The sequence below is a fragment of the Limanda limanda genome, chromosome 19, assembly GCF_963576545.1.
Source record: "Limanda limanda chromosome 19, fLimLim1.1, whole genome shotgun sequence".
NCBI classification, from domain to species: domain Eukaryota; kingdom Metazoa; phylum Chordata; class Actinopteri; order Pleuronectiformes; family Pleuronectidae; genus Limanda; species Limanda limanda.
This window is the reverse complement of record NC_083654.1, coordinates 9,992,127-10,004,621: the sequence shown is the minus strand read 5'-3', so window position 1 is coordinate 10,004,621 and position 12,495 is coordinate 9,992,127. Positions and strand designations below refer to the sequence as shown.

Genomic DNA, 12,495 nt, shown 5'->3' with positions numbered 1-12,495 from the left:
GATGCTGTTAAATAATTGTGTTATAAAAGAAATTACTTGATTGTGATTTAGTCCATCTTTTCGTTGAATCCGTGCTTGGTCGTTTTGAACGTCCACATGTGTGACAGCTGACCACATCATCCAGTTGTGTCACGGTGAGACCAGCAGCAGCAGTGGATGGGCGCACTGGTCAGGTTGCGCCATGTTGGCACTGCTGCACCCGCAAAAGCGGAAGGGAAGTAAGCGCATGATGCCCATGAAAAAACTGTTGTGTTCGTTTTCAACACAATCAAACATGTGACTGGCGTCGTTATTTCAGCGGCTCGTCTGCTGTCGCAATGACAGTGTTGAAACGGACGCAAAGGCTCCAGACATTTTCATTTATGTGGAAAAAGACAAGGTTTAGATCAAAGCCTTGACATGATAAAAATTACCAAATCCCATATAGCTTCAAAAACACATGAGGATTTATTTAAAGATGGGGAAAAATTACAGTACAATAAATGTCCACAACATTTGTGATTTCTTTTCCCCCCATAAATTTAATTCAAATAAAGACCCGTCTCTTATAACAGTGGCTGAAGGAATAAAGATGCGCGAACGTGAAAAAGAACAACAGCTTCCTCAATGGAAAGAAATACATTCAAATCCTCTGACCGCCACAGCCCAGATAACTGGAATTCATCCACATTAAAAATAGCTTCTCAAATCCAAGTGGTGGCCATGATTATAGGAGCGCACCACGTGCTTCAAAAACACGAGTACAGATGAGAACATACTGTACTGTGATATATATGATATATAGGTACAGATAATAATATCATACTTTGTAATGATAAGATAAGGACCTGAAAGTCTGATGGACTAAATTGTCACGTGCAAACCTTATGACGTCAGAAGAAGAGGAAAACAAGGTTGTTGGAAACAAAACTTCTCTTTGTTGAGCTTGGCTGCTCTTCTCATCCCGTTTCCTTGACAACAGACAAAACTGCATCAGATATGGTGAAGGCCGGAAAATGTGCCCGAGAACTCCAGAGTAAAGAAAGTAGAGGATGCTTTTTGTTAAACAGTTACTACACTTGAGATGATACACAAAAACACTCCTTCATTCACGTCAGTGCCAGACATCGCCCAGTAGAGGGCAGCACCTCTCCGCAGCGGCATGATGAAAGAGAAGATTGCTACTTTGTAATTGATCATTCATTTTGAATAACAAAATTAAAACATATATATCCTAAAATCCATCGCGAACATATATGCTGCCTTCACCTGCGCTGCAGCTAAAGATGAGCCTCATTTCAATTCATCTGATCATTTTATCTATATTGTCTTATTGAATGATCGATCTTTAATATATCAGAAAGTAAGGAAGAATGTCATTCAGAGTTTTTAACAGGCAAAGAAGACTTCTTGTCACATGAACAACTGTGCAAAACCAAGTTCATCATCAATACTTACAGAGAGCAAAGTTATTATTGCAATCTTGCTTAAAAGTTTATTGATTCATTGTTAAGATTGTTGCAGATCGAGTTGTTTTTATAATCTCTCTCTCTCTCTCTCTCTCTCTCTCTCTCTCTCTCTCTCTCTCTCTCTCTCTCTCTCTCTCTCTCTCATACGAGTACTTGTCGAGCCTTCTCATTACGCTCTGGCTTCCAGTTGGATGGTGGAATGCAGGACTGGACCTTGAACCATCGCAGTGTGTGTGTGAGTGTGTTTTCTTGGTGTTAATGTGTTTGTCTGAAAATGTGCTGGCAGCGGACACCTGACTCCAGTATGTGTGTGTGTGTGTGTGTGTGTGTGTGTTTTGGCTGCAGGATGGAAACACTGCGGTCAAGCCAGCCGACACTCGCATCTCTGTGTTCAAATCAGCCGACACAGAAATTCCACTGCACTCATATACTGACATTTATGGTAAACGCATCCAAACCGCCCAGAAAGGGGACGGAGCCTATACAAAATGCATAATTGAAAATATTGTCTTACCTGTGTCATTTTTATGTATATCATTTTGACAATATCAATTATGAGATTTTACAAAATAAAAATCCCACATTTTTAGCTTAAAGTAGGTAATTTCTGGAAAAACTCAATTCTATAAAAACACGTTGCTCCATAAATTCAGAGTGAGACTGATATGCCTGTGTTCAGGAGCTCTCTGACTTTCAATATACTGAAGATCAAACATTTTTACTGTATAGATTAAGATATTTTTCAAAGCAAAGTCCAACATTTCAACTGTGGAATATTTCATTTCAGTATACTTCAAAGTACTAACACTGATATGCTTCTATTCCTGTACACATGTTGGAGTCTACTTGATATTCAATATGTAGGTAGTCAGAGAGGTCCTGAACACAAGCATATCAGCCTCTCTCTGAACTTATTGAGCAAAGTGTTTTTAAAGTACATTGAAGTATCATGAAATGATCTATTCCACAGTGTAAATGTTAGACTTTACTTTGAAAAATCTCCAAATCTATACAGTAAAAATGTTTGATATTCAGTATGTAGGTAGTCAGAGAGGTCCTGAACACAGGCATATCAGTCTCTCTTCTGAACTTATTGAGTAAAGTGTTTTTACAGTACTTTGAAATATCCAGAAATGATATATTCCACAGTTGAAATGTTAGACTTTACTTTGAAAAAAACTCTTAATCTTTATATTAAAAATATTTGATAATCGGTATGTAGGTAGTCAGAGAGGTCCTGAACACAGGCATATCAGTCTCTCTCTGAACTTTTTGGGCAAAGTGTTTTTAAAGTACTTTGAAGTATCCTGAAATGATCACTTCCGCAGTGAAAATGTAAATTTAAAGTAAATATGTTTGATATTCAGTACATTTTAAGTTTGAGAGGTCATGAACACAGGCATACCAGTCTCTCTCTGGAATTATTGATCAAAGTGTTTTTACAGTACTTTGATATATCCAGATAAGCTACTTAAAGCTAAAAATGTGTGACTTTTATTTTGTAAAATCTCTAAATGTATACAGTCAAGATTCTATTCATAAAAATGACACGTGAGACGATAAATACTTCTTGTGAATATAATCCAATCCATTTCCTTTTCAATATTGCATTGTGTATATGCTCCATGTCAACAGTTTATTTTGAAAAAACGCTTTGGATGCGTTTACCATAAATGTCAGTATATGCACGCAGTAAAATTTCGAGTGTCGTCTGGCTTGACCGCAGTATGGAAACATCTGGGAGTGTTCACTGTGCGCAGCTCTGGAAATACGTGAGAACTGCTCCTGTTCCACACTGAGCGCTTATAAACACATTCCCACCAGGACGCAGGAGTCAGGAGCAGGTCATCTCTCTCTCTCTCTCCCCGTCTCTCTCATCTTCATGTCTCTCCCTCATTCCCACCCTCTTTACAACACCTTCATCTTGGTCTCTCAGCCCCCTCCCCTGCTCTTTCAACTCGTCCCTCTGTCTCCATGTTTCCCCCCTCCACCCTCCCCCTCCTCCCTCCTCTGTATAGTGTGATCATAATCCTGAGGAGCCACCCTGCCCTGTCATCCCGAGCAGGGGGGAGGTGGGTGTCTTTGTGTGTAATGGGAGGAAGTCACCACCACCCAGGAATAATTTGAGTCTGGATGCAGCCCCTCAGAGTTTCCTGTCAGAGGAGGGGGTCTTTATTTAGGGATGGGATGAAAAAACATCAGGGAGGCTGCAGTCTGACCTCAGGTTGGCCACCAGCATAAAACAAATATCACCCTGGATCATGCATTAGGAAAGTATTAGACACTGAAGCCCTTACGTGCCTGTTGGGTGTTTCCCCTCGAGCTCCTGGTTTACAATGTCACATTTGCAGTGTGATTATTCCACATCACGACAAAAACACAAGTGTGATGTTTTCCACTTCTCGAAAAAAAAAAAAAAAACTCAGGCTGGGACGCACGGGTTCGCTTTGTCTGGGGTCAGCCCTATGTTCCCACATTTCTAAGCATTTTTTTTCACTGACAATTTTGAAAATTAGGCCCTATGTTCCCACATTTCTAGATTTTTCTGAAAATTAGGGTTAGGGTTAGCGGTGTTGAGCTCAAGAGAGGGTTAGGGTTAGGGTTAGGGTTAGGGTTAGCGGTGTTGAGCTCAAGAGAGTTTGGAAGCGTTAGGGTTAGGGTTAGGGTGAGCGGTGTTGAGCTCAAGAGAGGGTTAGGGTTAGGGTGAGCGGTGTTGAGCTCAAGAGAGTTTGGAAGCTAGCTAGCTCCTTCAAATCGCCAGCTACGGAATGGTGAACCCTTAACTACCAGGCAGGGGTAGAAATGTGGGAACTGTAGGAAAATAGGGCCTAATTTTGTAATGAATATTGGAAATGTGGGAACATAGGGCTGTGGGAACATAGGGCTGTGGGAATATAGGGCTGTGGGAATATAGGGCTGTGGGAACATAGGGCTGTGGGAATATAGGCACGCTCCCCTTTGTCTGTGCTCGGTATAAAAACATGGAGCCCCGGCTGCCAAGATCTGCTCCGGAGAACCAGCGGAGATCGAGGCTGTGAACCGCCCAGCTTCCAGGGCCCGACAGACGGTCATGGGACCGCGGGGCCCGTCGCCAGCTGGCCGGAGAGACGCCTGCTCCACGCACACACTCTCTCTCTCTTCCTCACACACACACACACACACACACACACACACACACACACACACACACACACACACACACACACACACACACACACACACACACACACACACACACACACACACACACACACACACACACAGACATTCACACAAACTGGCGGACATATATAAAAAAGAAAAACACTGTCTCATTCCACAGCAACGTGCTCTTATTTATAACCTACTGGTAGAAAACACTGGGCTCCGAAACAGACCTGCGCCATGTGGCCATTAAAAACACTTGGAATAACTTCGGGGATTTTTGGGATTCCGTGCATGTCATCGTAAAACTAAGCCACTGACTTCCCACATGAGCTACATCCAAATCCATAAAGAGATTTGTTATTGTAGAAATGCCACTTTAAACCAGTGCTTGTTTTTGTGCGTCCCTGGGGATTTGTGGGGTCTGATCTTTTAGGAGCTGGTCCAGGATGCGTGTGAGGTTCGGCCCCTCGACCTGCAGGTGTAGAGCAGGTGGATGGATCAGGTGCATGTTGCAGCTGTTATCTGTGATCTCATCTTTGCGCAGGCTTTAGGACCCGCGGGATGAGCTGGATGAAAGGTTAAAGTCTGCGCACCTCCACCACAGAAGTGAAGGGTTTGTCCTGAACTTGCCTTGTCTCGTCCCCCTGGCGCTCCATGGATGCAGCTCCACTCCTCACAGACCTGCTGAATATGGGCGACTTGTTTCTTTTTCTTGGATAATCCCTCATCACTTGGGTGAAATGCAATCCACTTCAAAGTTGAAGCCATGCTCGGCAGCTCTGCTCGGCTGAGTTCTGAGTTCCCCAGCATGAGGCTGTGCAGAGCTGCTGCCCGGAGGAGGATGCTCGGCCTCTGGCTGCTGCTCCTCGGCTTCGCCCTGGTCACTCTGACGCTGTCGGACCTGTTGAACCGCGACAAAAGCCCAGGCCATCCGAACCCAGGACCTCCTCGACGCCCCCTGCACCGGTCCCCGAGTCCACCGGACCTGGAAGTCATCGTGGACTCCCGGGACCCTGCCCTGGAGCTCGGCGTCGACCTCTCCCCGCTCAAATCGTTCCAAGAAGACCAGCTTTTATTCGTGCCACTGCCATCCGCGCAAGGCACCAGGAGCGCGCCGCAGAAGAAGGGCAGCTACAAGGTGCTGCTGCCCGGAGCCTACAAGGACAACACCGCTCCTGCGCCTCCGACGCACCATGAACTGGGCCAAGCGCTGCGGCTCCACCTGGAGGGAGTGGAGAGGGAGACGGAGGTGGCCGCCGTGATGAAGTACGGATTCAACGAGGTGGCCAGCGAGAGGATTTCCCTGCATCGCCGGCTGCCCGAGGCGCGTCATCCCGGGTGAAAACAGCACAATAAACCACACACTCTCTTCTCTGCAAATCCATTTTGGTGTCAGAGGGAAGTTGTAGCCTTGACGGTGAGTCTCTGTCCTCAACAGGTGTCTGGGGGAACAGTACAGCGAGTCTCTGCCGTCTGCGAGTGTTGTGATATGTTTCCACGACGAAGCCTGGTCCACGCTCCTGCGCACCGTGCACAGCGTCCTCAGCACCGCGCCCACACAGCACCTGCATGAGGTCCTGCTGGTGGACGACCTGAGCCAGCAAGGTATACCCAACACATCCATCCATCCATTATCCACCCATCCATCCGTCCATCAGTCCATCCATCCATCCATCCGTCCATCAGTCCATATATCCATCCATCATTCCATCTTTTCATCTTTCCATCCATCATTCCATCATTCACTCTATCCATCCATCAATCCAGCTATCATCCATCCATCTAGCCATCCATTATCCATCTATCAATCCATCCATCCGTCCATCAGTCCATCCATCAATCCATCCATCACTCCATCTATCCATCCATCATTCCATCATTCCATCATTCCATCATTCCATCTTTCCATCTTTCCATCTATCCATCCATCAATCCAGCTATCATCCATCCATCTAGCCATCCATTATTCATCCATCAATCCATCCATCAGTCCATCTATCCATCCATCATTCCATCTCTCCATCTCTCCATCTATCCATCCCTCATTGCATCATTCCATCTATCCATCCATCAATCCAGCTATCATCCATCCATCTATCCATCCATCCACCATCCATCCATCATGCCATCTATCCATCCATCATTCCATCTATCCATCCATCAATCCAGCTATCATCCAACTAGCCATCCATCCATCCATTTGTCATCCATCTATCCATACATCCATCCACCCCCATCCATCTATCATCCATCTATTATCCATCCATCCAACCATTTCTCCCCCCATGTACATTTGAATCCGATTTGATATGTTGGAAAGGTCCTTTATCAATAAAGTTGGAATTATCCATCCATCCATCCATCAATGTATCTATCATCCACCACACTGTACATCCATGCATTCACTGACCACACATTCTCGTCTTCACCGTGCTCCTCAGGTCACCTGAAGACTGTGCTGAGTGAGTACGTGTCACATCTGGATGGGGTACGTTTGATTCGCAGCACCAGGCGCCTGGGCGTGGGTGGGTGCCGCACCCTGGGGGCTGCCAGGGCTTCAGCGGAGGTGCTTGTGTTCATGGACTCCCACTGTGAGTGCCAGAAAGGCTGGCTGGAGCCACTCCTGGAGAGAGTGGCCCAGGACAGGTAATCATAACTCTATTCACTCACATGATATCTATAACCTAATAATAGGTGCAAGATCATTCTTATTAAATTTCACAATTCCCCAATAATCACAATAATTGTAAAATGCTAAAATAAGAAGTTAAGACAGGTACGATCCATCCAGCTGTTAACATTGTTTGCTTTTTTTCTCCATTATTTTCTGCTGTTTGACAGTTTGACACTCATGTCAATTCATCTGATCATTTTATCTATATTGTCTTTTTGAATGATCGATCTTTAATATATCAGAAAGTAAGGAAGAATGTCATTCAGAGTTTTGAATAGGCAAAGAAAACTTTGCAAAGTTCATCATCAATATTTACAGAGAGCAAAGTACTTATTGCAATCTTGCTTAAAAGTTTATTGATTCATTGTTAAGATTGTTGCAGATTAATTCTGTCAATCGAGTTGTACTCCAAAGGGGTACCCCAATCTAACCTCAGCATTATCCCTATAAAAGGATAAGATAATAAACAAAAAGCTAGACACAATTAACAAACAAAAAGAGAGTCTTTCACGCCGCGATCAAAATAAATGGAAAATATCGCTGTTGGACTTGGAGGGTTCAGAGTTTATCATTCATCTTTACTCAGGAGTAAACAGTGGTCTACGTGTGTGTGTGTGTGTGTGTGTGAGTGTGTGTGTGTGTGTGTGTGTGTGTGTGTGTGTGTGTGTGTGTGTGTGTGTGTGTGTCAGTGTGTGTGTGTGTGTTTGTATCCAGCTCTCAGCTCCCAGGATTGGGCTCCAGTCTTGTGTCTCAGGCCGCCTGCAGCGTGGCTCTAATTAGACTCAATAATTAGGCTGAAGTCCTTACTCTGGAATCTGCAACCACTCAACTCTCTCTGCCACATATCTGACCCCTCTCCCGTGTCCCGCTCTCTTTCCTCCCCCTCTTTAATCTTTTCTTTTCATTTCCTCTGAGCATCACATCACATACATATACGGCCTGTTAGTGGAAATATTATAGCAGATATAAATGTGCCTTATGTGAACCAGAGCAGAGCCCAACAGAAGACAGTGCACATATTTGAACTTTGATTCTGATCTAAGGCAAACACACACACACACACACACACACACACACACACACACACACACACACACACACACACACACACACACACACACACACACACACACACACACACACACATTGATCAGATTAGGAAACATTTCTTGGTGACTGCAGTCTGACTGTGAATGACAAGTGAGGATGAGGAATGGTGAAGGAATTTTAATGTTGTTATTCTTCCAAATGTCTGACTCTCAGCAGCACATTTACTCTTCACAACCTTCTTCTAAAATCACCTTTCTTGATAAAAAATGACTTATACATATAAATAATGACTGTTATAAATGTGTTGTCTCTCTGCAGGACCAGAGTGGTGTCCCCCATCATGGATGTGATAAACTGGCAGACCTTTCAGTACAATGCCACCCAGTGGCCGGTTAGGGGGGTGTTTGACTGGAAACTTGACTTCTTCTGGGAATCAAACCTTCCGCTGCAAGACAAGGACCCAGACTCCGCTGTGCAACCTTTACGGTGTGATTAACAAGACAACATAATCATGGCTGGGGCTTGAGAAAACCCCCAAGGACAAGCAGCAATTAGATCTACTTTAGCCTGGTTATGTTTATAGGTAGAGAATTCACCTTAGGCTTAAAAGTAAATGTAGAAAATGTGTATGTATGTGATGGCTCTTCGAGGCCTTATGCTGTGAAGTTTACCTATTTGTTGACTGTGACAGGTCTCCAGCGTTGGGCGGAGGCGTTGTGGCTATCGACAGATATTTCTTCCAAAAGATAGGAGCCTACGACCCGGGGATGCTGCTGTGGGGAGCGGAGCAAATTGAGCTGTCAATCAGGGTAAAGTAAAACAGATTCATGATCAGTTCTGCAGCTGAATCTCCAGTTCACACGCTCGCACCGGACAGAGAGATGAAGTCACATACTTTATTCCAGGGACTCTCGCCAGTTGATTGATTCAGTTGCCTTCTGTCAGGGCCTCAGGAATGTTGTGCTGGGACATGATGCCTTTTGCAAATGGAAATCTCAGAGTGAAGGTCTGGGAATGTCTGGGCCGCTCGGCCAAAGCACAGGCGTGAGAGCAAAATGTTATGAAACCACTTGCTTGCGACAAAGGAAACATGCAAAGTGCAGAGACTTGAAGAGAGAGTATAACCTGTGCTTTACAGTCTAACATCAAGACACATTTACTACAAATATGTAGGTATTTAGGGTAGTAAAGGTTTTATTCTTCCAAACCAGTGGTTAAAAAGCTGTTTTCTGTATCGTTCATGTCATATCATAGGTGTGGTCATGCGGGGGCTCCATGGAGGTGGTCCCCTGCTCACGTGTGGCCCACCTCGTGCACCACCACCTGCCGTACCGCTTCCCAGACCAGGAGCTGCTTCAGAGGAACAAGATCCGCATCGCAGACACATGGATGGACGCGTACAGGAAGATTTTCTACAGGAGGGACACACTTGCTCATTTCATCAGGCAGGTGTGTGTGTTTGTGTGTTTGGTGTGTGTGTGTGTGTCATAGAGATTGGTGCATGGGTGAGCGTGCTGAAGAGCTCATCACACACGATGTCTCTCTTTGGCACAGTCTGAGAGCCCAAACATCACCCAGCGTCTACGGCTGAAGAAGAGTCTCGGCTGCAGGAACTTCCACTGGTACCTGACGGCAGTTTATCCACAGCTGTACATCCCACAGGACAGGCCTGCACTGTCAGGCGAGGTAACACACACACACACACACAAACACACACACACACACACACCTCAGTGGGGGCGTGACCGATTGATGTGTCTTATTTGTGCGTGTCCAAAGCTGTATAACGTGGGCACTGGCAGCTGTGCAGACTTCCCTCGAGGGCAGGGGGCACGAGGTGGGCCCATGAAAACGGCACCGTGCAGTGGGACGGGCAGCCAGGTAACCATGACTACAGCTTTATTTAGTGGTGAAAGTGCGAAAAAGACAGATGCGACACAGACGATGTTATCTCCTGCCACCGCAGCACTGTGATCTAAACTCGGAGGGTGAGGTGCGGTGGGGTCCGATGGGGGCTCTGTGCCTGGACTCAGACGGGGAGAGGGTGGTTCTCTCTCCCTGCCCCCCCCACAGGTCGTCCACCAGCAGACTCCAGTGGAAGTTCATGAAGGCAAGGCAGTATTTTGTCGTGCACGTTTTCTGATAACGTTGACACTGCCATGTAGGTCGTTTGGCTGATGCTTCTCTGTTTCGTGCTTCAGCTCAACGGCCAACTCATCCACCAGCAGTCCCAGTTGTGTCTGGAGGCTGTAAAGGAAGGAGAACCCCCCCCACAGAGCAGCCCCAGGGGGGTCAACACCCACATCAGCACAGGGGCTCTCCTCCTGCGCCCCTGCACCCATCAACCCGAACAACAGTGGCACTTTGAGCAACTGGTGGCACCTAAGGGTGAATGATACCGAAAACCCCCAGAAGGGCTGGTGGATTTGCCATGTGTGAATATGGCAGATATTATCAAATATTTACTCTGCATAGCAGCATGAAGTGGCTTCTGCCCTCAGTGAGGTGGTGTCGGAGAAGATACAAAATATAAGTCTTTTACTTGCCACTTTTCCACTAAACGTCTATGTTCCTGTTTTAAGGATTGCAAATAGCATTTATTTTGTTAAATAATAAAAAACAAGTGATCTATTAGTGATATTCATTTTCATACCTATTATTGTATCGTGTATATAATAATGTAAAATATTAAAAACTTGTAGAGAAAATGATCTGAAATCCTCTGCTTTGTTTTAAATTCTTTCATTGGTAAATTCTTTCATTAATTCAAGCGTAAATGGTTTTTTTTATAAATAAGTTTTAATAATTTGAAAGACAGAATCACATTGAAAACCACTCTTTTGTAATGAATTGAGTATTTGGTCATGGCCACTGTCCCAAATATGTAAGCTCAGACGGGAAAAAAGACAATACAAAAAAAAATGTATTAACCGCAAAAGTTGTTCTAGTTAGCCTTGTCGACTTTAATGGATTAAAAATTGTTTCCTGGTATGAAATCAAAATTAAATTTAAGAGAAATTAAAACCCTGTAAAAGAAGTGCAGACCGTCTATTTTTTTTATGACTTTTCAGCTCTTGGAAAGATTAATTTCCTTTACAATGAAAAATGGTTAGTCTAGATGATATGAGAATAAAAACCTAGAATCAAAGCATGCACGCTTAAAGTTTTGATTTCCAATGTAAGATATTTTGTTTAGTTCCAATTAGAGGGGATTTTAATCTTAATGTTGCAGCATACAGTGACATTTTAGACAAAAACATGTTTCTGTCACCAGCAGAGGGAGCCACCTACTTTCATAATCTACAGCCCAAGTGGATCACTTCGTTTTCCTTATGATGCTCTCGTGAGGATTGCCATAAAGAAGTGTGTTCTATATGTGGTTGGAGCCTCTATACAGTCAGACTACAATGTGGCAGTAATGCACATGTGACCCAGGGATGTGGCCACGCTCTGTAGCAGCTTAAACTTCCAGAAAACATGTCGTTTTTATGTGAATCTATCTAACCCACAGCCAATAATAAAGCTGAAAGGGTTATCTGATCTCAAGGTTATGATGGTGAAGAGAAGACAGAAGAGGCCCTGAACCTGTCTTCAGTAACTGGACTGATGGCCCCAAGGCAACCAGCGCCTATACTCTGTCCCACAGTAATGCTCTTCTTAACCCATGGTGCACTTAGCCCAGTCAAGTACACAGCACCTTTTCAATAAAATCCAGTCATATACGTCTGCAGCTCCGAGGCATAGGTCAAAGACAACGTGTTGTTGATTAGCATGTTATTCTCCCGGTTACACAACCAGCGGATACTGAGCTGCTGGTGAAGACGGGAAACATCTCTCTGCTGTGGGTCTTCAGCAGAGGACAAGAGGTCACAGGGTCAAAGGCCGTTGGGGTTTCACACTTCTGGAGAATATTGTGAAATTACAAAGGATTTTCAGATGCTCAGTATCTGTGATTGCTGCTGACAATAGTTTTTATACAGCGCTTACATCAACACTGAGCACACCCCCGTGCAATATATGTCACAATGGTGTAATCGTGCAATAATTGTGCTATTTCAAATTTAAAGTGAAGGGTATTTGATGTTTTCTATAGTTAAATGAAAACAGGTTAGATATAAAATGAAATATGCTCTCTACTCCTACACTTAAAAAAATTTTGATTTACAAATAAGATAT

At 44.5% G+C, this 12,495-nt stretch overlaps 1 protein-coding gene across 1 annotated transcript; it reads left to right on the top strand.

The window, feature by feature from the left end:
- The first annotated feature begins 5,361 nt into the window (after window positions 1-5,361).
- Window positions 5,362-10,715, top strand: LOC133026441 (polypeptide N-acetylgalactosaminyltransferase 15-like). Its single transcript, XM_061093334.1, has 10 exons — window positions 5,362-5,933; window positions 6,034-6,200; window positions 7,037-7,241; window positions 8,638-8,805; window positions 9,011-9,128; window positions 9,574-9,768; window positions 9,874-10,005; window positions 10,099-10,200; window positions 10,286-10,429; window positions 10,521-10,715. The coding sequence occupies exons 1-10, from the start codon at window positions 5,362-5,364 to the stop codon at window positions 10,713-10,715; spliced, it is 1,998 nt and encodes a 665-aa protein (XP_060949317.1).
- Window positions 10,716-12,495: the final 1,780 nt, after the last annotated feature.